Source organism: Poecilia formosa, unplaced genomic scaffold (genome assembly GCF_000485575.1).
Source record: "Poecilia formosa unplaced genomic scaffold, Poecilia_formosa-5.1.2 Scaffold229, whole genome shotgun sequence".
NCBI lineage: Eukaryota > Metazoa > Chordata > Actinopteri > Cyprinodontiformes > Poeciliidae > Poecilia > Poecilia formosa.
Window position 1 is genome coordinate 578,798 of NW_006800168.1, and position 25,333 is coordinate 604,130.

At 41.6% G+C, this 25,333-nt stretch overlaps 1 protein-coding gene and 1 long non-coding RNA gene across 7 annotated transcripts in view; both read left to right on the forward strand.

The window, feature by feature from the left end:
- The first annotated feature begins 3,366 nt into the window (after positions 1-3,366).
- Positions 3,367-5,534, forward strand: LOC107838238 (uncharacterized). The gene is made up of 2 exons (XR_001664308.1): positions 3,367-4,972; positions 5,046-5,534. It is a non-coding gene; the product is annotated as an uncharacterized LOC107838238 (long non-coding RNA).
- A 1,823-nt stretch (positions 5,535-7,357) lies between these two features.
- The window catches only part of zeb2b (zinc finger E-box binding homeobox 2b), an 82,134-nt gene continuing 64,158 nt past the window's right edge, over positions 7,358-25,333 (forward strand). For 4 of the 6 annotated variants that reach the window (XM_016679989.1, XM_016679993.1, XM_007568666.2 and 1 more), the window contains exons 1-2: positions 7,358-7,676; positions 8,654-8,845. In XM_016679989.1, the coding sequence (XP_016535475.1) occupies positions 8,773-8,845 (73 nt within the window). In that variant the 5' untranslated portion in view covers positions 7,358-7,676; positions 8,654-8,772. Of the gene's footprint in view, positions 7,677-7,941; positions 8,032-8,649; positions 8,846-25,333 lie in introns of those variants that run through there. The other 2 variants (XM_016679990.1, XM_016679991.1) reach the window with 2 other exon arrangements.

Below are 25,333 nucleotides of genomic sequence, written 5' to 3' on the forward strand. Positions count from 1 at the left end.
CCAACATGACGGGATCTTTCCTGTGATTGTTTAGCCAAAGAACCAGCCACTTACTCTGATATTCAAGCTCAGCCCGGCAGATGATGTTCAGTCTTATCAGTTATTGTTTTTATTGTTTTTAGATCACAGAGTAACGGAGCAGCAACCTCCAGTGCTCTGGTCATCTTCTGCAACAAGAAACTAAAACTTTAACTTCAGGTTTGTACAAGTTGACCTTTTTGTCCACTCCAGTTGATCTGAATGAACTCATTTTTTTTGGAAACTTAATCCACAAATAAGTTCTTTTGTAATATATTTATTGAGTTTTTGCATAGAGGATAAACGTTCAAACACCCCCAAAAACAATCAACACTCGGTATAAAATAAAATAACATTCAGCTAAAAATAAAGAAAAAACAATAAAATATCAAATCAGAAATCAAATTAAAAAGAGGGAAAAAAGATAAATACTTGTGTAAATATAAAAGTCACATCTTTTAGTAGTATTCAATTCTTAAATGGGTAAAAATATATTGCTACTACTACTACTACTAATAATAATAATAATAATAATGTTAAATGGACGCCCGTCTATTTGCAGATTCACCTGTTCTGGATTTTTTGTTTTGTTTTGGAACATAAATCCAAATTATTTTTGGAAAATCTGCTTTTTCTCTGATTTTCTTATTTAAATTTTTTTAAAATGTAAAACATGTGAAAGAAAAAGCCGTTTGGGAAGCTGAAATAATTATTTAATCTTCCTAAACAAGATGAAATAATTATTTCCACTGTCGTATCAATGTATTTTAAAGTATATTTGGAGTTTGAACGATTTGAATAAGCAGTTATTATCATTTCTGGACAGGTTGTCAAATACTCATAAATTTTTTTTTTTTGCAGGCAGCTAATTTTTACTGCTAGTTTCTGTCTTCGCTGAATTTTTGGCGTCTTTTTATTGTATTTTAACCAAATCGTAATTTTGACAAATATTGATATTCATTATATTATCTTTTCCAGATTGTTTCATAACTAAAACATTCTTATCTTCTTATTAATTTGACAAAACTGCACATTTTTAATAGTTATTGATCCAGCTCACTGTCGCTTCAGTCCTACTTGCTAGTGACTAAAATGACTTACAGACCAAATTACAAAAGGATTAAAGGGAACCAATTATGCAAAATTAATTCATTTTGCACTTTTTTGCTTTTCCCTCTGGGTTTTTACTGCTAATAAAAAGAACCCCAGGTGTTAAAAAATAAGTCAGTGTTTTTTGGGGGGGTTTTGGTGTCTGGAAAATGAGTCGTTTCCAAAATGTCCAGAAAGGATTGTCAAAAATCAGCTGACACAACCCATTACCTAGCAACCCCAGAAGAGTCCGCCCGTTACCTAGCAACCCACGCTGGGCTCCAACACATTTGATTAACTGGTTTTACTGCTGTACAATGGCTGCTGGAAAAAGTGGAAAAGTGTTTCGTTGTTGACTTAGAATCCAGAAACCACTTGCTGCATTCTTGTCGGTTGTGCAGGAGGCTCCACTTCTGCTTTTCACCTTTAAGTAATCGTGAAATAAAAGCCAGAGAATAATGAATGACAAAAATAACTCAGACATTTAGATCTGAGGTACTCAGTCGAGTTTCCCACCCTGGTGCTTTTAGAAACCACAAACCATCTGACCTCTTTTTACAGGAAAGAAAAAACATCGTATGTTTGTCTGTTTTACAAGAGCCTCAGTTGGATAAGTGGTCATTTGTAGAAGCCTCAGCTCAGTTTTCAGCTAACAAGAACAACATGAAAATCAATACTTTTTTTGCAGTGATCATTTGTTTCTGCAGCGTTCTTGTTCTCCTGGCGAGCTTTCTTCCCAAACTGAGTGAGATCAAAACTGCTCAGAGAAGAGCGCCTCTTTCCACTGCCTCTCTCTCTCTCTCGCTCGCTCGTGGCGAATGTAAACCAGATTCATTTTGCATGTTTTCACAGAGTCCAGCCTTCGCCTCTCGCTCTTTAATTGTCCGTCATTCTCTGGTGTTTTTGTGGCGTGGCCATCACAGAGCCGAGCCCCGCCGAGAGACGCCGAGTTTTGATGTCGAGGAGTTGCAAACAAGAGCGAGGAGGAGATGCGATCCGTCTGAACAACAACTGTTACTTTAATTAAAAAAAAAAGAGGAGAAAAGTTGCTTTCAGGGCTGAAACACACAAACTGTTTGCTGAGGGTTTAACACTCGAGAGGCTGAGCTGCAGCCGCTTGACAGCTGCTTTGAATCGTAGGAGTAGATTTTCAAACTGTCCCTCCCTGCCGGTTTCATCTGCGGTCAGATCGGCTGCGTTTGGCTTCTACATCACAAAAAGTCGTGATAATTGGTATTTACTCCGTGAAAACTTTCAGTCCTTATAACTTCTCGTGTTCCCAGAACCAAATGATAAAGTGTAGAGACTGCAATGTCTGGCGTTCTGTGATCTTAAAAGTAAACGAATCCACGTGATTGAAATAGGCCGATGTTTAATTTCCCTTAAAGCTTTTTTAATTTAAATTTGATTTGCAAATTAAATCATAATTTGACTTTTTGCAAATGTCTTCAATTAACTGCTACTCAGGCTTGATTTGATTTTTGTTTTTAAATATTGTATATTCTTAATTACAGGCTTAGGCATTTATCGTTTATCATTTATCGTGATACGTTTCTTGTCATGATAGGAATTTTGATTAATCGTTGTGATAAATTGAAATGATTGACTTTTAAACTATCTGTATTGTTAGGATTGTTAGTTTTACTGTCTTCTCCACAATTGGTTCCATGTTTTATATTGTTAATGATAGGGGTGATTATTTATCGTTTATCATTTATCGCGATAAATTTTTGCCATGATAGGAATTTTGATTTATCATCGTCACAATAAATTCAAATTAATGACGCTTAAACTATCCATATTGTCCAGATTGTTAGTTTTACTATTTTCTCCACTGTTGGTTCAATGTTTTATATTAATTATAAGACTGGTCATTTATCGTATCATTTATCATGATAAATTCCTTGCCATTTGATGAATTCTAATTAATGATGTTTAAACTGTTCATATTGTCTGGATTATTAGTTTTGCTATTTTCTGCACAGTTTGTTTAATGAGAGTATCGATAAATATCAATAAAATAGAAAAAAATGATTAAAATAAGTTACTGTGTGCAGTTTAGATACATAAATCACATTTTTTATGTGACCTAAAGAATCATATTACAACTGGAAATGTTTCTATTTGTGCTTATTGGCAGACACATCCACACACTTACCTAAATAAATAAGTAATAAATTGTTTTTATGATCATTTTTATTGTTGTCACAATACTACTACAGAATATCATGATAAAACTTCAAGTTCATATCGCCCACACCTAGTTAAATAATATATGTTTGTTTTTCTTTTAATAAGTTAAATAGTTTATGATTCATTTTGTTGCTGATTTATTGATCTCATACCTTTTAAAGTTCTTGATGTAGCAAGAAATGAGCTTTGACTTTATCTTTGTCTTACTGAGATTCTGATTCATTTTTGCTTAAAAACTAAAATTTTTACTTTTAAAGAAATCTGAGCAGTGTTCAGGAGAACCGGAGTGTAAAAACAACAAATCAAACTAAATATTTAATTTCTTTCTCAGTTTAGTGCTAAATAAATTTAAACATGATGATATTGTTTGGTTGATTGATTGACATTGACTTGTTTTGTTTTTGTTCATGTTGAATTCAACATCTTTTAATATTAGTTAAGAAAAGGGGGTTAATGCGTCACAAATTATCCTTTAAATCGATTATTTTGTTGTTTAATCGCAGATAAAACAAGAACTGAACTGTAAAGTTACAGAGAAACTGCAGTTTCTCTGCAGTTTTCAGTTTTATTTTGAAACTGCAATCATTTCATGTAATGTTTTATAAAATGTATCAATAATTATGCTTTATTCTGGCTTCTTGTTGTAGATTAAAACCACAAATTCACTCACCTTTAAGTGGTTTGCAGTAAATTATGCAACTTCCTGTATGAGTTGAGCGTAAAGCTGCAGGAATGTATTCTCAATTTTTACGTTTCCATTTTGGCTCCATAATGCAGATTAATGTAAAAGTCTGTAAAAGTTTAATTTTCTTCATGTAAAGTTATAACTGTACGTACTGACTGTTTCTGACCTCATATTCTAGAATATAATCAGAACTTATTGACTGTAAAGTTGTTAAAAGAATTAAAGAGAGGAATTTGCAGCATTCGGTTGAGACAATTTCCTGTAATATTCGGTTTTTATTGGTTTTATAGTTCACCGTTTGTTAGAATTTACTAACTTTATGGTGACATCAAGATGTTAAGAACTGGTTTGCAGCAAATGAAGGAAGTCAGAGTTGTTTCAACACATTATGTGGTAAATGACGAGTTTTACCGCCAGATTCTCCTCTATATTTACTTATAAAGTTGCTTAAAATGAGTTTGCATTTATCTGCAGAGTTACTGAAAATGTATAATCAATTCAATGGTTTTAATTATGCTTCATAAAAACTAAATCCAGGATTTACAAACTGTAACTTGAGGAAATAATTTGTTACTTCAGTTTTATTCTTTTGTGCAAATCAAAAATAATTCACTTGGTGTGGAATCGTTTATTTTAGGGTTTTGTTGTAAATACCTGTAAATTTACCTGAAATGTCTTCATATTGTTGACTGTACTCACTGTAAAGTCTCTTTTGGAAGAGAAAAAGGTGAATTAAGTGTCATTTTTAGTTGATGTCCTGACCCAAAAGGTCCTGACCTCAGCTGACCGTCTGATCAGATGCGATCTGGGCTGAAGCTCAGACTCGGTTCTGTGACTCTGGAGAAGCTGAATCATTGTTTTTGCTTGGAATCGGATCAGACTGGAGAGCGAAGCGTTGGCTCATGTTTGTTTAAACGACTCTGGAAGCCAGAAACGTTTTCCCGTCGAAATCCTCATCCAGGATTAAACGCTGACGCTCCGCCTCAGGTGAGCGCAAATATTTTACATTTCTGAGGAAATTTTTTTTAAATTCAAAAACCTCTCCTCCGTCTCGCAACAGGTTTGGGAGAAGCGTCTGATTCCTCCTGACAGGACGGAGCCTGAATTCATGGCTGGATGCTCTGCGTCGTCACGTGACTCTCAGATCTAAATTAGGCCAATAATCAGGGACGCCTGGCGGCTGAGCTGTTGGATGCACGGCGTGTAGAACCCAGCTCAGGTGCCGAGGCTCTGCATGCATCGGCATCCTCTCTCTGGGTCCGAATCCAGAGCCGTTCCGACTCAAACCGCAGCAAGAAATGGGTGAAATGCGACGAATCCAGGCTGCTTGCAGCAGGTGCTGACCTCCGGCTCGTCGCTTAAATCCTGAAGCTGCGTCTTGTTCTGAGTTTCTGCTGCCGACTCGCTCCGTCACGGAGCAGCAGCTGCGTAACCCGAGCCCGCAGACAGAAGCTGCAACCCCACCGAAAAGACAGCGAAGCATCCCTGCTGCCTCTCTGCAGCGCCGCCTGGAAGGTTCAACGCTGCGGAGAAGAAAAAAAACAAAACGCAAGAGGCAGAAACACACAGAGGACATTTACAGGATCCAAGTAAAAAATAAAAATAAAAAAAAGCCTTTTTTTTTTTTAAGGTTTCAGGTTTTATTCAGAGGAATAAGACAAAAAAATCATCTCTTTTTTTTTTGCAGAAATAAAACAAAATGTGAATGTTTTATTAAAAAAGAACAGAGTCAACAAATCCCCTGATTTAAAGCCATATATTCATTAAGAACAAGGTCCCCCTATAGGTCACACAGCCACTGTAATCCGTTTTCACGGTGAATATGTGGCTCCACAGAGGAGGCCACTCCAGCCTGTGTGTGTGTGTGTCTGTGTGTGTGTGTGTGTGTGTGTGTGTGTGTGCGTGTGCTTGGTTTACATGCGCGCTCCGTGGCAGTAAATTACGCATGACGATAATTCAGCCAGGACTGCATCCAGCACCAGGACAGACGCTCCTCCTCTTCATCCTCTTTGTTTTGGATGAAAACATTTAAAAAGAAAAAAGAAGAAAATAAATAAAATAAAATCCAAACTTACCCAAAGGACGCAAATCCTTCTGAGTCTCCTGCTGCAGAGGAAACATCAAAATGATGCATTCAGGGTATTTTTTGTTTGGTGAAATCGAACCCCAGCAGGAAAAAAAAAATACATCCAAGTAAATAAATAAATGTTGCAGCTTGCTAATCGCTCTGAATGACAAAATAAAACATAAATTATAATTACTAATAAATAAATGTCAAATCTCATCTTTGCTTTTTAAAAACAAATTTAAAAAGAAGTCAACTTCACTGACACCACTCCTCTAAAAGACAAAATAAAAACATAAAAGTTGCAGAATTGATTTTCCTCTTTTAAATCCAAATATAATTTATTTCTGGTTGGGGGGCAGAAGGTGGCCACTGCTGCCCCGTCGCCCCCTCCCCTTATTTGAGCCTCTGCTCACACCTACAGACAAAGGGGGAAAAAAAGGCAGAAACGCATTAAAACTAATTCATCAATTCATTTAATCAATAAAATAATCTAAATGAAGCTTCTTTATCCCCCCTCCTTGTGGAGACACTTCCTCTTAAGTGTAAAATATTTTTAAAAAGTTAAATCAGAATAAATTCTCTCTCTTTTTTTTTTAGTTTCCAGGGTTGCGAGGCGTCGATCTGCTTGGTTCCCCCTTTTGATTGATGATTTAATTAGCCATACAGTGGCGAGCTGCAGGAGGACAGGACACAATAACGCTTTATTTACATAACCAATCAGGACGCCGCAAAGGTGGAGCCTGCGCCGCGCGCTGCGCCGCTCCGCTCTGCGCGTTATTCACTCACAGCAGCACCAACACGCTCCACTTCCACATTTCACCCACTTTTTTCCGCAGTTTCTTGAATTCCTCCGCATTAACTGCGTCAGGAAATCAATAAAGTTTGCACAGATTCTGGTTGAATTTCTGCATGCGGAAAAATACCTGGAGGCGCACCTGGACGCACCTGGCATCCAGGTGACGCAACGCAGGTGCGCTGGTACGCAAATAAACATTTTTAAATAAAATACACAGAATGCATATTTGTAATGGGGGGAAAAAAAAAGATCCTTACGCGAGTCCAGCCGCTTCCCGTCTGATTCTGCAAAAATAAAGAGCCGCATTTCTTCTGCCGAAGCCGAGAAAACAAGAAAGAACGGATAGGAGGAGAAAGAGAGAGAGAGAGAGGGAAAGAGAGAGAGAGAGAGAGAGAAGGAAAAAAAAAAACAACTTCAACCCAGAAGATGCTCACGTTTGACTCTCCTCAATTATCCCCTCCCGTGAAGATAGGTGGCGTGCGTTTCAGGGGGCTTCTCCTTCTTCCTCCTCTGTGTTCCGCACGGCAGAGAAAAGGAGGTGGAAGGAGAGGAGAGAGAAAAAAATGTCATTAGAAGAGGCGTAACACGTCAGTCCCTACCCAGGTTTGTTTCCTGGAGTGGGTGTAAGACATCAGTTGTAAACCTGCCCTAGCAGGAATAGCGGTCCCTCCCTCCTCCCAACTATTTCTGAGGCTTTTATTTCTAAGGCTTTATTATTATCACCGGTGGAAAAGGATCCGCTCGCCATCATCCCTCCTCGGCAGCTCCCATCTGAGAGTCGCGTCTTTAACGCCTCCATTTAATAAATAAAAAAAAAAAACAAGCAGGTAGGTTCGACTTTCTTTCTTGTCTTTTTTTTTTTTTTTTTTTTTTTTTTTTTTTTTAGTTTTATTCCAGTTTTTTTCCCCCAGATTTTCTTTGGATTTGAACTTTGCGCGCGTCCGCGTAAAACTTGGAGCTGAACTTCGGCTTACCTGCGCAGGTGGAAGGAAGGGAAGGTGCGCTGCTGGTTCACCTTTCCTTATTTATTCCAACAAAGGAAGAGAATGAAGAGGAGGATGAAGAGGAGGCGTCCCGGCTCGGATCTGACAGTCCGGGGAAGCGAGCTCTCTCTCCGGACACGGAGCCGCTCTCGACCCCGTTTCTTCCAGCCTCGCGTTCTCATCGGAACCAGCATCATGTGTGAATATCCGGGCGAACCGAGCCGACAGAAATCCCACTGAGCTTTTATTTCTGTTTTATTGCTTTGATTGGAACAAACGTCGAAAATGTCCAAAGACGCCCAGCGCGAAATCCAGAAACCAGCGGCTCAGATTTGGTGTTAAAAAGAAAGTTTGGATCAGAACTAAAATTAGTTGGGTTTTTTCTTTTAGCTTTATTGTGTTCCGATCCGGGTTCGAGGTCGGGACATTTGGACCTGACATAAAGCAGCGTTTTTCCTCTCAGTTTGGTCTCATTTCTGCTGTTTTCGCGTTAATTGTGAGCGCGCCGAGGCTCAGGTCCGGTTTTTTAGCGTCTTTATTTCTGTATTTTTGTCTTGTTTGAACATTTACTCCCGGTGTTTTAATTACCTGCAGAAGTTTGAATTCACTTTATTTGTATTTTCCCAGGTTTGTGTTACTTTTTAAAATAAAATAAAATAAAAATCTAAGAATGAAGAGGACTGTAGGTTATTATTAATATTATTTGATTAAATTTCCTGGTTATAAAAAAGTAAAGTTGGATGAAAGTGGAGATTTCCGTTTTTCAATTTTCCCCAGAAATGTCCCTTCTGACGCTCCGTGTCTCTGTTGTTTCCCTGCAGATATCACGCAGAAAAATCAAGGGATCGAGTCCATGCGAGCTGCCATCTGATCCCCCCTACCTCCTCCACCACTTTCCACACACACACACACACACACGCACACACACACACACCTATCAATGAAGCAGGAGATCATGGCGGATGGCCCCAGGTGTAAGAGGCGAAAACAAGCCAATCCGAGGCGGAAAAACGGTAAGGAGATCCCGGGGAGAGCGTGTGTTGTCCGTGGGGTGTGGGGTGGAGGGGAGCCGGAGCTGTGGATGTTGTGGCCGGGGTTGGAGGCGTCCGCGGCGGCTCCGGGTGGAACGGGAGTCCGCTGCGGGCTGCTGGAGGTTCCCATGAAGGGCTCCGTTATCCGGGCTGCTGTCCCGCTGCTGTCTGGAGCATGAAAAATAAAAAAGAATTAGAAAAGTGACATTTTATTACTTTTTCCTTTTTTTTTTTCGAAATTGTGTTAGAGTTTTAATAATCCATAAAGCGTTACTTTATTTTAATTAATATTATAGTTTTTATTTTCCACATTTTTAAGCGTTTTTCCGTTTGAAATGTGCAGGAATAAACGCTGACATTCCCAGTCCCGTTCCCCCTCATCGTCCCACAATTTATTATTAGTATTAGTATTATTATTTTATTTAATTGAATTCCTGCCCGCACTGGTTATTTATCCAGATCAGATTTCATCTATTGATTTCAAACAATCAATAGCAGAGAAGCATTTTGCTCCACAGCTGATTTATTGGATTTATTCATATATTTATGTGCTGGATTTAAAGGCTTGATCACCTTCTTTCTTTCTTTCTTTCTTTCTTTCTTTCTTTCTTTCTTTCTTTCTTTCTTTCTTTCTTTCTTTCTTTCTTTCTTTCTTTCTTTCTTTCTTGCTCATTATAATTATTATTGAAATGCAAATTTTAAAATTCCCAAACTGAAGAAGCTGTAGAGATGCGGCTCAGTGTGTCAGGAGTTTTTTTAATCCAAGGATTTCTTTAAAAAAAAAAAAAAAAGAAAGCAGTTTTGTCCTCCTCCTTCTTCCCCCCTTTTGGGAATGCAGCAGCTCACTGAGGCTTGGCCCCTCTCTCCTGTCCCCCCTCTCTTCCTGCCTGGATGGAGGGACGGCTGAGCCCCTCGCTGCTTCATTTCTAATCTGAAATCCACAAACCAAATCGCCTAATTTCACCAAATCCCTCTCAGATCATTTGAGTCAAATAAACCGTCCAGTCCGGTGCTGAACATCCCAGATTATTTGATTTCTCCAAACCTCGCCACACGTTCAAACTCTTGTTTTGTTGCTCGAAAACAAAAAGACGAAAAAGAGGAAGAAGAAGAGGCTCTTCGCCTTTTCCTGGTGCGAAACTTGATCCGAGCAGCGTGAAGTTGTTTGAGAGTTTGGCCCCCGCCAGGTGTTGCCTGTCACATCCAGCTGTGAGCGGCCAACGGGAACACACACACACACACACTCACACACACACACACACAAACACCTGGGATTGTTGTTTTTTTTCTCGCTCGAGCAGCACGAGCATCAAACAGCAACATTTAAGGAGGAAAATGACAGAATATCTGGGAGAAACACACAAGCGTTGGTGTGTTTCTCCCGTGACTCCGGAGCGTTGGGAACGCTCACCGATTACATAACCCGAAGCAGCGGGAATCTGCAGGAATATTTAGAAACCCGTCGCTTTTTTAAAAAAGTTTGCACCTTTCCTTTAAACTCCTGCCTCCATCACGCAGGGAGGAAAAGAGGAGAAAATAGCAGGAGAAGGAGGAGGAGGGCTGCGTTTCGCAGGGCGCTCGCGGACAATTGATTGTCAGCGGTAATGTGTTTCATTTACATGTTTATGCCGTCGATGGTGGCGGGGGGTTGTCCGGGCTGCCATTCCCACACGGGGCTGCACCCCAGCAGGAAGCTGCTGGATTCCTGTGGAAGGAAATCTGGGATTATTTACTCTGAGGAAGACATGAGACTTGTTGTAGAGAAGTCACATTCAGGGAGGTTTTATCCTGTGACGGGTAAAAACGTGAGGGTTCAGGTTTCAGAATCGCTCTGTGTGTTTGTGCTGTTCAGAGCGGAGCGGACTGTGGGGCTGATTGTTGGCGGTTCGGACCTGGTTTCTCTCGTTTCTTGACACATTTTTCTCGTTGCCATCGGTGCGTTGTGATGGCTGCCCGTCCTCCGGCCTGTGTGCAGATATTTGTGTGCCTGCCGGCCTCTGAACACACACTCGCAGGAGGCACCGGCGGCCCCGGACCCCCTGACACCGCGGCTCTCTTTGGAATGCCTTAGGTACGATTTCACTTTCGCTCACATCAATGCTGACCTGAATGCCTTTCATATCTGATCCGCCGTGTCTCTCCTGGTAAACATCCCCCCGGGGGGAGAACAAAGAAGAAGAGAGAAAAAAAAGGAGCCTCCTCTTCTTCTTCTTCTTCTCCTTCTTCCTTCTTCTTCTTCTTCTTCTCCTTAATCACAATTCAGCCCCTCTCGCCGCCAGCAGCAGGGCTACACATTTGCATTCAGCATCAGAAAAGGGCCCGAGATGAAAAGAGGAGGGGGAGGAGGGAAGAAGAAGAAGAAGAGGAAGAGAAAAATGGAGGCAGAAAGTGGTGGGTGGGTGCTGGAGAGGAATAACCAGGGTGTTTGTGGTTGTTTGTTGCTCGTCCCCTGGTTACGAGCCTTTTATAGCCTCCGTACTCCAGCAGGGACCCCCGGCCCCTCCTGACACGCAGATAGTGTTACGAGATGGCATGCCCACACTATTCACGGACACTCAGGAAAAAGAGAAAAAAGAAAAAGAAAAAATCAAAAGAAATCCTGGATTGAGCAGATAAGGAGAGCAGGTGTCTTGTCTGGACGGACATTGAGACGTCCCCAGCCGTCATGTGACTCCGTTTCTCACCCACAACTTTCTTTTTAGGGATTATTGGAACACCTTCCCTCCCCTCCTGGCAGGATTTAGGCAGATTTACTTCAGCAAACACCTTTGGACACTGTGGGGTGGAGGAAAAAAAAAAAAAGTAGGAGTCTGTTTGCAAAAGGGGCCTTTTGTTCGGAGCGGTTCGGGATAAAGCCTTACCAGGCAGCCGTGATGTTAACCCCTGCTTTGGTTGTGTGGAGGCAGAGCGACGCGGCGGCGGCGTTTTCCTCCTGAACTTGTGTGAGACTCCAGACTCTGCAGGATGAGTCGGAGAAAAGGCCCACATCTCGTCTCTCTTCATGCCTTCTCGCTTCTCTTGTGTTTTATCCCCAGAAAAACAAGCAAACACAGAAATTGAAACTTCACTGGTCTGGCAAATAACTGCATGCATTCAGAGTTTTTTTTTTCTCTCCACTCCCTACCCCCTAAGCCAGCATGTTTTATGCATTGCGTAGGAGGAGGATGCATTTTTAAAAAAAAAAATATATATATATATATATATATATATATATATATATATATATATATATTTCTAAAAAAATGCCTCATTTGAGTCGTTCTGGAGTGAAAATGTAAAGTCTTTATTTGGCCTCGTCCTGCTGTTTGCACTTATTCCGCCGCGTCTCGCCAGTTTTTTTTTCTTCTTCTTCTTTTCCGACATTTTCCTCGACTTTCCTCGAGTCTGGGCGCGACAGGCGACAGGTTGCTGAGCAGGTGTAAACTAACGTTCAGATTTCATAATTAAATGTTGATGACGGTGAGAAACAACTTTACAAACACCTTCTTGTTCCCAACAATGCTACATGTGCGCTCGCTCGGATAGCAGCTGTTCCGCCAAAACCCAGCGCTTGTATTTGTGTTTCGTTTGGAGAACTGCTCTGATTCGTCTCCGAAGCATCGATCCCAACCTGTCAGGTCCAGCTTTTTAACAAGCCGGATTATGGAGCAACAAAAGCCTAAATGTAGATTAAATGAAAAGAACAAACACATCACAGCTGGTCCGTGCTTGTGTGAACGCTTTTTGTGTGTAAAAGTGTGTGTGTGTGTGTGTGTGTGTGTGTGTGTGTCGTGTTGGCCATTAAAATAATTTTCCCATTTTTCTCCGTTTCTGTGCGGCAGCTGCTTTCGGAGATGACACCTTTGTGCAAACAAGTGTTGAAAGCAGCCTCCAGTTTTTCCTTGCTCTGATGTTCTCTCCCTCTCTCTCTCTCTCCCTCTCTCTCTCTCTCTCTCTCCCTCTCTCTCTTACACACACACACACATTTAGGGAAATTCACACACTCCTTGATGTACGCCGGATTGTCAGAAGAGCTCTCCTGGCAAGGTCAGGGCCGCGTGGAGGAATCAATGGCGGATCGGCAGATTAAGGCTGGGTGACATGTGGAAATCTGGGCCGACTCGCCCACCGTTCCCACCTTTAATTCCACATAATAGAACATGCTATTTGATCAGCGCTCACTTTCCAACTGCGCTTCATTATTCAGGAGGTTTCCTGCCTCCTGTACCACCTAAGTGACTCCTCTTTGCTCCTTTCTTCCCCGTCTTTAACTAGGACTCGTCTGGCTCTCCCCGGTGCTCCCAAATTCAGACGTGTTATCTCGATTTAATTGCAGCCGATCGCCAGGCGAGATTAGGCCCCAAAATTAGGTCGTTTTGCGGTTGCACGGATTTCGCTCGCTTCCCGCTTTCATCTCGCCGCTGATCAAGCACCTTCGTAAGCGGAGGCTGCAGCCGAGCGAGGGGAGCGGTCAGCGGCCTGCTTGTTATTCCGACGTTCTGTTTAACCTTTTGGCAAGAGTGAGTCAAGGAGAGCTGAGACATCTTCCCCTTTAAATGTCATCCTGCTGCAGTCGGTGGACATGTGTAGCCCAAGTCGAGCCCCTGTTAATGGGTTCTGACTGCAGAGGGGACCCCCCCCCTCTCCTGAACGCTTCATGTCCCGCCGCTTGTCAGACGGGAATGTCAAACAAACACCTCTTCAGGTAGCGGGGGATAATCACACCGACAGCGCTGTCCTCTGCCTTTCCGACACGCACAAGGTTGGAGTCTGACAGAGTTTGGGTTTGTGTGGCCGGCGGATAACCAACGCCGCCGCTGCCGAGCTTGTTCTTCGCCGGGTATTTCCTGACCTAGAAAAGGTTTCAGGAAGCAGAAGACATGAGTTGAAGCTTGTGACTCAGCCCTGACACGCAGCTTTGTCTCCGGTTAGGTCATGGCTTTACGACTTTGTATCACTTTCCTCTCCTTTTTGCTCAAACTGCAGCGGCTGAAGCCTTTTCTGCTGCCGTCCTGCCAGCCAGGCCAGTCATCTAACAAGTCGGCCCAGCCTAATTACTTCTCCCCCACCCAGGGGAAGCTACTTCCTTATCGCTCGGCTGTCTTGCTCCAGCATTCCTGAGATAAATTCCCCTCCACTTTGTTATTCTTACTACTTAGGGGTATTGGAATTAGCATGGCCATCAAAGCAGACCTTGTACTCGGCCGTTTTTTTCTCACGGCCTTATCGGCGGTCATACATTACAGCGGGTGCGTGGGGACGCGCCCGCGGGCCGCAGAGGTGAGCCACGACATGAAAAGGCTGCGGCGTGACGGATTGGTCAGGTAGCATTCAGAAATCAGCCACTTCCTTCCTTCCTTCCTTCCTTCCTGAATGTTACCCAACACAGTTTCTACCTCAGCGCCAAGCTTATAAACTGGCAATCACGGTATCCCTAATGTTATTACGCTTCATAATTAGTTACAGCAACACTCATTCGGCGACTGGTGGAAAGGAGTATTCCTTAGTAATTAAGGTAATGAAATATTCATTTGTGCTACCTTTTCAGCAGTCTCACAAATGAGCCAGTCGTGCTTAATGTCCGCCCTGCCTCTGATTTTATTATGATGGCAGACTGGCACATCTGCAATTAGCAGGCGCGCTGACAGCCAGGCGGCGAGCTTTTCCTCCTCTTCGCCCCGTTTCTTGTTACCTTTATCTCACCGTCTCCTCCCCGACGGAGAGGTTACCTTTCCCCGGCGGCGCGGAATCGACCTGACACCGCCGATCGGCGCGCCGCCCTCCTGGTCGCTCGCATCAAGTCAGAGCTTCAGTCGAGAGGAGAGAGGAGGGCGGGGAAGGGAACCACAGACGCAAAAACAACAAATCTTAACAAGTATTTTAGTCTGGTTCCTCCTGCAACACCTGAAATAAGACAAAACTAACTTACAGGAAAGATGCAGGAGACAATAATTCCTTAATGTTGATTAAAACAACTACTAGGCAGATTATTTCATCAAAATTAAAGATTTATTGACTCAAACCAAGCTCCTATATCTTACAATAAAAGTTACTTGTAAGCTAGTTTTCTTATTTAAAGAGCACGAAGACATTTGCACCAGAAATTAGACCAAAAGTACGTGGAAATGTTCTCGATATTCACGCTAAAAGCCGTTGTTTCGATGTCATCTCCTCCAAATCAGGATGAAGTGACCTGGCAGCTGAGGTTTTCTGTTCATTCTTGTCACAATCTTGTAAAAACTAAGTTGTTTCCAAGTGCTGGTGGTTCAGATTGTTCCCTCCATCCCTCCGTCCGTCCAGGAAGCAAACTGCTGCCATAACGTTGAGCCAGCCTGAGCAGAAGCAGCTCCCTCCCAGCCCAGGATCATCTGAGGTCGGCCTTTTTGGGGTTAAGTGGTGATAAATCCCCTTTAATTAACTCAACATGTTGTTTTTTCACCAGGTAATTGAAACATGTAAGAGGACATAGTTTAGATTTTATCACCTCCCACCAAGCTTCCCTCAAGGACAAGAAACTCAACCTTTTTAAAAAAAAAAAAAAAGAAAAAAGAAAATATTATTTATGAACTAGTTATTTTGTAAATCTCGATGCTCTGGGTTGTGGAGACTAATTGGTTAATATTCTGCAGGTCTTGTTGTTGCCCTATTGAGATTTTCCTGAATGGTTGCTGCTGATTGGGTCCAGATTGGCGCTGAGGGGAACACATCGGCCCTTTCTGTGATGAAACTTTTAGTGGCTGCTCCAGTTCTGCTGTTTTACGTCATGAGCCCCTTCCCCACCGCCGCTGTGCGTTCTTATAAAAAAAAACACAAGTGTTTTTATGGTGCTTTCATCCATTCCTTGTCACTTTTACATCTCTTTTGTGTCTCAGCCTTCCTCCCTCCCCACCTTTGTGGTCTCTCCTGGTTTGTGGCGGCGCTGAGGTAAAAACGGTGCGACGGCGGCGTTTTCGTTAAGCCGAGAACAAAGGCTCGGAGACGCCGGGGCCAAACTCATTGTCCCGCGCCCGTTTTGGCCCCCGCCGCAGGATTTAATGCTCTGTTTACCTCCAGCTAATATCCAAACGAGGAGCTTCTTCCTCTCAGATGCACGTCAGGTTGAGGTAGAAGAACATGACTGAGGTGCAGAGCTGCAGAAGTGAGTGTCCATGTGACGAAACGGAGCAAACAGGGAGTGTGTGGTTGTGTGTGTGAGTGTGGGCCGTTGGAGTCGTCCTGCATGGTCTCTGGGCAAACTGAAAGCAGCGCTCAGTGGGATTAGGGGCTGAGTGCTGCTGGGGGTGGTGGAGGGCGGAGGGACGTGAACACAGGGGGATTCTGGGAGATGTTTTTGTGCCTTGCAGCAAGCTTTTTCGCAGTGGCGCTTTTACAACCTACAACTTTTTGCAGCAGAGTCGCAGGAAATCCCGCCTCTGTCGACGAACGCCGCGACTCGCGTTGAAGTAAAAGCAAAGTTTGAGAGAGCGAGGAGCAATAAACGCGGTCGAAAGCGCCTTCATTGAACGCAATGATATTTTCACGAGCGCATAAAGATTATGAGTCCGTCCCGGTAGCACCCATCTGTGCTTTCACTCGCAACTATACGCTGTGTAGTTAAAATGGAGGCTGAGTAAAGACACTAGATGACTTTCATTTGGTTTAATAGTTTGTTAAGGTCAAACAGTCGACGCCTCCATGCTTTTGTGTCAAAAACTGCGCCTGCGTCTTTGGCGATTAACTGGTTAACTAAATGAAACAATTTGTCAGAAAGCAAACTCTGTTAAAAAAAAAAAATCCTTTCTGCTGCTTTCTTTCTCTCTCTCTTTTTCTTTCGTGCAAAACAATTACAAAAAATTACAGTAGATAAAAAGTGAACGGCGCCAGTATTTATGCAATCAACATAACGAAGAAACAAAACAATTTAATGTGGAAAAATCATCATTCATCTGCATTATAATTGCTTCTCTTTCACATCTACGGGGACGGTTAATTAAAATTGTGATTAAATGCGCCTGCACTGCCTAAGATGTCTTCCCCCTAAACAGGTGCTACAGAATTTAAAAGTAAAGAGAGAAAGCTAATTAGCATTGGAAATTGAGAAATTGCCTGCAAGAATCGGTGTTAATTTCACTCACTGATGAGGTAATTTATAAAAGGAGGGGTTGGGGGGGAGACGGTGCAATGCGAGAGATTGCAAACCCCCCCCGTCTCCACCTCCGCAGCTCTGCTTTGCCAGCATGCAGGTGAAGATGTTGGCGAAACATCGAGGCTGTTTTGTATTCTGCAGGAGTTAGCATCGCTTTGAGATGCTAAATAATGACACGAATTTACTCGTTTTAATCAAGAGGCGAAAACGGAGAGCGCGGCTTCAAACTTCACAGAAAAAGTTTGACGCTATGGTTGCAGTCTCGTTGTTCGTGTTTTACTCTCAACAGGGTGAAACTCCTCCCCAACAGTGAGTGGTTTTTTATTCAGGTGTGCCGACAGCAGCTGGATTTGTCTTGAATCATGTCTGAGGGACATATTGTCCGATTGGCGACCACCGTTGCAACATTTGTTCCATTTTCATCTGCTGTGGTAAAAACAGTTCCCCTCCTCCCCTGTGGGGGCGCTGCACCAAGAACCACTGGAGGAAATGACACACAAAAAAATCTGAAGAACTTCCTCCTTCACAAAAATGAAAACAAAAATGTAGTAGCGTCAGATTTTAGTAAAACTATTTCTCCTGCTAACGTTAGACTCACGTGTTTGTTTTGGTTGTATTTACCCAGAATGCCCTGCTTTTTCTGAGCGGTTTCTGGTCTGTTCCTTTCAGCCAAACAGAGACTTTAGTGTGTAGGTGGACCAGAGTCCGATTGCTCGTTCACACCTCCCCAGATGAACCAGTTGTAGGCAAACGAACTGGAGTTTGATTAAACAGAACTGGTGTGAATCAGCCTTTGTTGGTGTCTGGGGACCAAACGTTTCCCCAGAAAGTGGGCCCAAGAGGAGGTGGGCCGGGCGTGGACAGGTGGGAGGGAGGGAGAGAGAGGGAGCCACCGGGCCGGAGATCATTAGGTTCTGCTGCAGTGGAGCTGAAGCATCAGTCGGCATGAAAAAGGCAGAAAGAAAAGCCAATTTGCTGAGACGTACTCTGTCGACCTTTCATCATAACTGGGGCCTTTTCCTCCCAGTTTAAGTCCAGTGAGCACAAACCTCCTCTTCACTTTTTAACAATCACCTCAAAGCTCAGGGACGTTTCCTCAGCCGCTGCGTGACACATGCTGCTCCTCTGAACCCCTTCAGGCAGATCCTCGCTGCAGACATTCATGGAAGGAAAAACCTGCATTTGATTATTTTATTTGGTTTTCAGTTGTTGTAGCTGAGCTGCTTGTTGCTCAGCGAAGTGTGAAGATCTCAGATTGATTCTTTGCTCCTTCAGCTCTTCATGTCTCCTTGTTGGTTTTACAACCCAGTGGAAATGAAAGAAAGACGTCCAGCCAGGAATCGTTCACCAACATTCCTGTTTGACCCACTTAAAGATGCATCTGTTCTGATTCTTACGGAAGACAATTAGGGCCACTTTTTTCTCTCTCAGAATTTTGACATTAGTCTCAAAATTAGCACTTTTTTACTTCAAATTTTGATTTTAATCACAGAATTTTGACTTTAATCTCATACGTTTGAGCTTAATTTAAAAATTTTATTATAATTGCAGAATTTTGGCTTTTTCCTTGGAATTTTGTCTTCAGAATTTTCATCGTTTGTTTTTCTCAGGAGATTTACATTTTTCTCAGAATTCAAACTTTAATCTCAGAATTATTACTTTTCTCTCAGAATTCCTTTTCTTAGAATTGACTTTAATCTCAGAGATTTGACTTTAATTGTAGAATTCTGACTTCAATTAGAATTTTCATACTTTTTCTCAGAATTTTTGCTTTAATTTCAGAATTTTGAGTTTAATCTCACACGTTTGAGCTTAATTTAAAAATTTTATTATAATTGCAGAATTTTGACTTTTTCCTTAGAATTTTTACTTCAGAAATTTCATCCTTTATCTCAGAATGTTTATATTTTTCATAGAATTTTGACTTTTATCGCAGAATTCTCTTTTTTTTCAGAGAATCAGAATAGTGTAAATTGTTTATTTGGATTTTAATAGGCAGAATTTGAATTCTGAGATTAAAGAGAATTTATTCAGTGGCTCTAATCTTCTGCAGATTATTTAATTGACTTCAAATGGTCACCAGCTATGAAAGTTTGTTTAAATGTGAAACTATTTTCATTGACCCAAACTCCCTGACGAGGCTCAGAAGGTGTGTTTATCAGAAGAACAAAAATTCGTCCTCTTTTCTTGTTCCTCCTTGTGTGTTTTAAAGAAAGAGTTGATTTTTTTCCCCCTCCTGATGGAAATGAAATCTGTGTTTATCCGCCTTTCAGAGAGGGTTGTTTATGGTGATGTCAAGGTGGCAGGGGTAGCGGGGATTTCTACGACTTCAAAAACAAGAAACAAGAAGGGAAAAAAGCTTCCCTAAAGCCCTTCGGGAGAGACTCACACGACAACCCCGAGGGAGGGGGGAGAAAACAATTGCTAATATTAGGAAAAGGAGAGAGGGGGGTGGAGAACACACACACTCTGACACACACAAACAAACAAAAACCTTGAGTTTGTTTATGTGCTCATAATGCGAGTCTGTGCGCCCCGGTGAAGCGGCGCAAATGGGAGAAGTATGCGTGGGTTCCTCAGGTAACAGGATTACGTGGGCACATAATTGATCCATTTGGGGGAAAAATGACAGGGCTCTAAAGAGGCCCCGGCTTTGGAAATGGGAGTTTATGAAACAGGCATTCGTAAATTCAAAGGAATCAATATGTCAATTTTATTACATCTCCGGGGCCAGATGGGCATTAAAGGCACGGCTCATCCCTCTGCCTCCACCTCGCTCTCCCTGCTCTGTCATCCCGTCCTTCCTCTTTTTCTTCTTCTGCTGCTATTTCTCTTCCTCTGTCTGCAAATATGGAGCAAAGGTTTATTGCCCCTTTCTCTTCCTCTGTGTTTTATTGTCTCGCTTGTCGACGAGCGGCACAAACAACTCCTCTCTGGGTCAAACAGAACTTTATTTCCACCCAAAATCTTTTCAGCTTGGCTCCATATTGACTCTCAGCTGCATTTAGACACGCCAAGTTAAACCTACTTGTATCAGTCGGGATTTCATGAATATTTTGTGAGTTTTTTGCTACCTTAGAAATATTTGCAGCATTTTTTTCCTTCTAAAATCAAAGGAAGAGTTGTGAAAAAGAAATTGGAAACATTGGAACTTGAGCAGCTCCTTTTTATTACTCACCATATCAATCACGCAGTACAACTTGTCATCAGGTAAAACTGAGGCTGCAGTCGCTTAAACTCAACGTTTCAACATTTTTTCTGCAAAGAATTTGCGAAAATTTATGTGGAAATGTGTTGATTTTGCGTCAATTTATTCCAGGGGCTGACTAGTGCAAAATTAGTGAGTTTAAAAGTTTAAAACGTAAAAAGGAAACAAGCCAAACTTCTAAATATTCAAAGCAGAAGTTGGGTATGATTTGGAGCTAAGCTAACCGGTTAGCTTTTTTCAACCAGAAATGGAAACGTAAAGCGGATAAAACCATAAAAACAACAAAATCAGTTCTGTAACCATTTCTGTTGGTCACATGTAAGAAATTATCTTTCAGTTACGTTTTTAAAAAATAATTGGAGTAAATGAATTTAGTTTTTGGGGTGGATTTGAAAAAAAAAACACAAATTAAATATTTTGAGTTTTGGAAGAGACAGAGGAGGTATAGATGGTAAAACAAAGCCTCTGAAGTAATTATTATTATTAATAATAACTATTAATAATATGAAAACTTAATATTTCATAATGAGTTAGTGCTGTAGTATTTCATTTGAGATGTAAAAACAAAGTAGTCACATTTTTACTTCTTTTATTTACCCAAAACTCAAAGAAAACGTGGATTTTGATTGTGGAAAACATTCATTATGAGTTATTCTGTTGGTATTTTATGTGAGCTTTACAAACTAAATATTGGATTTTTTTACATGGCTGTTTATAAACTAAACATTTTGGATAATAGCTTCTGCATAATTAATATTTTTTTAACTGAAACCTGCAAAAAATGTTTATTTTGAGGATTATTATGAGCAGATGAAGGTTAAAACTTAATCTTTTCATCGTGAGTTTGAGATTCGGACACAGAATAGTCTCAGTTTTTTTTTTTATTTTAACTTTTTTGGCGATGGCTTTTTCATAATTCCTACTCTTTTTAACCCAAACTGGCAGAAAATGTTGATTTTGATGATTGAAATCTCCGGATAATTGTGTTTTATCAGAAAACGTTCATTACGAGTCACTGTTTTAGTATTTCATTTCAGTTCTCCGTCGCTGTGGTTGTGTTTAGGAGCGTGTTTTATCAGCTTTCCTCCCTTCTTGCCTCAGTCTTACAATCCACCGGCTGAGAGTTTGTCATCAAGGTCTCCTCTGTCGGCCAGAGGTCCTTGGTGGCCATTTTGTTGGCGAGATTTTGTATCTGTTTGCGTCTCCACGTGGGTGTGTGCAGAAAAGGAAGCTGTGTGTGTGTGTGAGGTATCAAATATCCCTGCCCGGCGAAGGCATCAGCTGAAATACGTTCATCAATGCAGTTGTTGACTCAACAGTATTATTCTTTAAGAAAAAAGCCGTTCAGAAAGCGGCGGGCTCAATAAACAATCGGAAAAGCCCACAGACTCTAGCAGACAGGGGAACGGAGAGTGGGTGTGTTTGTGTGAATGTGGGGGGGCAGATTAGGCATTCTGCGTCCCCCCCCCCTCTGCTAAAATATTCACTTTCCATTTAAATACAACAGCATCCCAGGCAAGATTTAATTACCACCCCGCACTATAATGCAAATGAATAATGCAGCACAGACTGATGCAAACGGATAGAAATATGAAAAAGCAGCTCGGTACGTTGAGAGGGAAAAGGTTAGAAAAAAAAATAAAAACGGCAGCTTGATGCTCAGTAGTTAGCTGGATTTAAGGGAGAAGAAGAAGAAAAAAGGAGGGAGGCACAATTACGAGGCCCAGCTTCCAGCCGCTCGCCAGGATTTTCCTTCTCCCATTCCACTAGTTCATTTCGGAGTAAGTAAATAATAAGAAGTTGGTGATGCTTGCATTTTTAATTCCACCCCCTCCTCCCTCTTTCTCTATTTTTCCTCCTTGTTCAGTTCACTGACTGACATCTGCTATCAATGCTAAGCAGGTGTTCCCGTGCAAACAGACGTGCCCCTGTTTGTGTTTCGCCGTCCCCGCCACCGTGCGCCCAAATGAGCAACGTGATTAAGAATCCTGTAAATTTTTGAAAGGAAACGGATGGCTGCCCGGCTAGAACGTAATTACACCGCCGCCGACATCCGCAGCTCACCGCTGCAGCAGCCAGAGCCAAAGCAACAGCAGAGAATTAATAATATATAATGGCATCTTCCCTTGTAATTCATAAATGAAATAAAACGAAGGAGCTGCTGATCAGCTTTTTTTTTCCTTCCTCTAGACGATCAAACTCCACAAATCTGCAGCTTTTTCAGCTCATTTAGGAAACCTGTGTTTTTACACATTATCTGATTTCACTCACATTTGCAATGGACTGTTAGCTCTCAAGTGGCTGCAAACTTCCTCCCTTTGAACTTCAAAGGCGCTTTAAGTTTTGGGTTTTATTTTATCTGGAGAGGTGGATCCTAGAGGTGCTCGCAGTTTTATTATTTTTAAGGGAAACGTGTGAACGCTGTGGAGGGCAGAGTGTGTGCAGACGGAAACCTCTGGGGATCTGAAATGAGGTGGAGGGAGCGCAGCGTGACATGGAGGCCAACTAAAAACGCTCAGACGAGAACGACTCTGACAGGATCTTCTCCGTTATTTCCTCATGTGAGGGATCAGAGCAGCAGGTACGACATAATCTGGGCCTGATAGAGCCGTCCGCACGCGGAAACGTTTTCAGACCTGAGCCACTTCTCACCCAATTTATACCCAGTCCAAGCACCTTGGCGCGGTTTCCCTCCCACAGCAGCTATTGATAGCGGCTGACAGACATTGTTTGGCCAGTGAAAGATGCGCCTCCCCCTAAACGCTGGCTTGCAGAAGGGAGGCAACGCTCCTCTCCTGTCCCCTTTAATCAGAGCCAGAGTTGGTTGCATCCTCCCATTCGGGATACACGATAATTACCCTTCTCCGTGAACGCCGGGACTTCACTTTGAGCCGGGGGAGGGATGAACGCTGACAATTATATTAGGCATGTGTGTGTTTGCTTCCTCCTGCCTCGTAGCTACCTTTCCCCCCCTTCCTCTCTCTCCTCCGTGGACTTTTGCAGCTCATGATGATGCGAAATAATAAGGTGCAGTTATGAGCGCGGCTCCCGGCTGCAGCAGGACAAACATTGGTTCTGTCTGTTTGCCGTTGCTGTGAAGAAGCGCTCGGGCCCGACATCAGTGGGCTGCTTTATTTTATTTATTTTTTTCCTGCGTGTGGCGCTCAGTGGGAAGAACAAGGCTCTGACACAGCCGGGGTGACGGAGTTCAGGTTTGTTTGGGAGAACAATGTGAACATTTTTACATAAATGCTCCGACCCTGACGGTACGCAGTTGTGTCAGACAGTCAAGCACAAGGTCATACATGAGCTTTTATCATCAAATCGTCTGGTCTACATGGCGCGAACGCAGTGCAGACAGAAAACTAACCTGAGTTTGATTGATTTTTGACACATTTCAGGTGATAATTGGCAAAAACAAAATCTTACCAAGTATTTTTGCTCTAATTTCTAGTGCAAATATCTTGAAATAAGACAAAACTAACTTTCAATTAACTTTTCAGTAAGATACAGTTTGATTTCTTTAATATTGATTTTAGGAAAAGTACAAGTTCCACCAACAGCTTTTTCACTGTTCTCTACCAGCTAACAGTGATTTTTTAAAAATCAATATTCAATAATTATTGGCTTAAAACAAGCTACTATATCTTACTTCTAAGTTGTTTTTGTCTTTAGGAAGTCTGGAAAACCTTTAATTGTTAAAAGGTTAACACATTCTGGCTCGTTGGATTAAAGTTTTTATGAAATTGTAGCTGGTCTGAAACTTTTGTACGTAAAGAATCAACAGGTTTAAGTTTTACAATCACATTTGATGCTCAGTTGAGCCAAAATGTAACTGCAAACCTGTCAAAAGGGAAATCTGGACCTATTCTGCTAAAACTGAGCGGGAAACATGTTTGCCCTCCATCTGGTTAAAAATCTAGAAAATATATTTAAAAATATAAAAAACATTTTGTTTATTTCTAAATGTTCCAAAAACACAAGGCTGATCAGCAAGGCTTCACTCTTTACTAGGAAAATACGCCTGTTGTAAACCATTAGCAGAAGCTAATGCTAACACGCTAGCTTCGGTTCAGCTAATATCTATTTATATAAGTTGATCACCAATTTAATTTTGATATTATGATCTGCATGTTCCATAATTCCCTTAGAGTATTGTAGGTAAATAAAATTACTGGGGAAGAAAAGAGAGAATGTGTGGACAGGAAACAGAACTGCTGTCTTCACACACTTCAAAATAAAAGCATATTTACAAAACTTCAACAGGGATGTCAAACTTTAAACAGCTAAGTAAATTAGAGATTTAGAATTGATCCAGAAAAATTATTTTAGGAGAAGCTAAGTGCGCTAAACGTTTTCAGAGTTAGCAACGGTGCTAAGTGGCTAAACAAAACATTAGCTCCAGTATTAATCAACAATATTTCAGTTAGGAAAAACGTCCTGAAAGTTGGCCGTCAAGTAAAATTTAAAGACTTGAATCTGGTCTAGAAATATAAACAGCAAACCAGAGAGACAAAAACTGGTCAAATTTTCCAAATAAAATGACAATAATTAAAACATTTTTCTGGAAAATGTCAACTTTTAAGCTAAATTTCTCATCTCCACTTATATTTTATTCTGAATTTCTGGTCCTCAAACGTTAATTTCTCAAGTATCAGACTTTTGAGAAAACCTGCACTGCAAAAACCCAAAACCTTACCAAGTATTTTATCGTAATACACTTGATTTAAGACAAAACTAACTTACAAGTAAGTTTATAGCGGAGCTCGTTTTAAGTCATTAATTCCTTAATATTGATTTTAAAAAGTTCCAGTTCCACTGGCAGATATAAGACATGTTTCCCATGTTAAAGATGAAACAATCTGCCAATAGAACTAGAAGATTTGTCTTATTTTCAAATGTCTTGGTAAGGTTTTTGAATCTGGGGTTACATTTTAAGCAGAAACCCTGAATAAAACAGCAGATTAAACTGCGTCTTGGTGAAGGTAAGAGACAGAACATTAAGGTTTTACGGCGTAGTTTGGTATCATGGATGTTTTGCTTTGTATCGTGTGATAAATGTGCCGTAGAATAGTGCCTGCTTCCTGCGGTGCACGTACTGTAGAAGCCATTAGTGCACTTTATGGCTGTGTTGTAGCCTGTAGTGCTCACGCTGTTG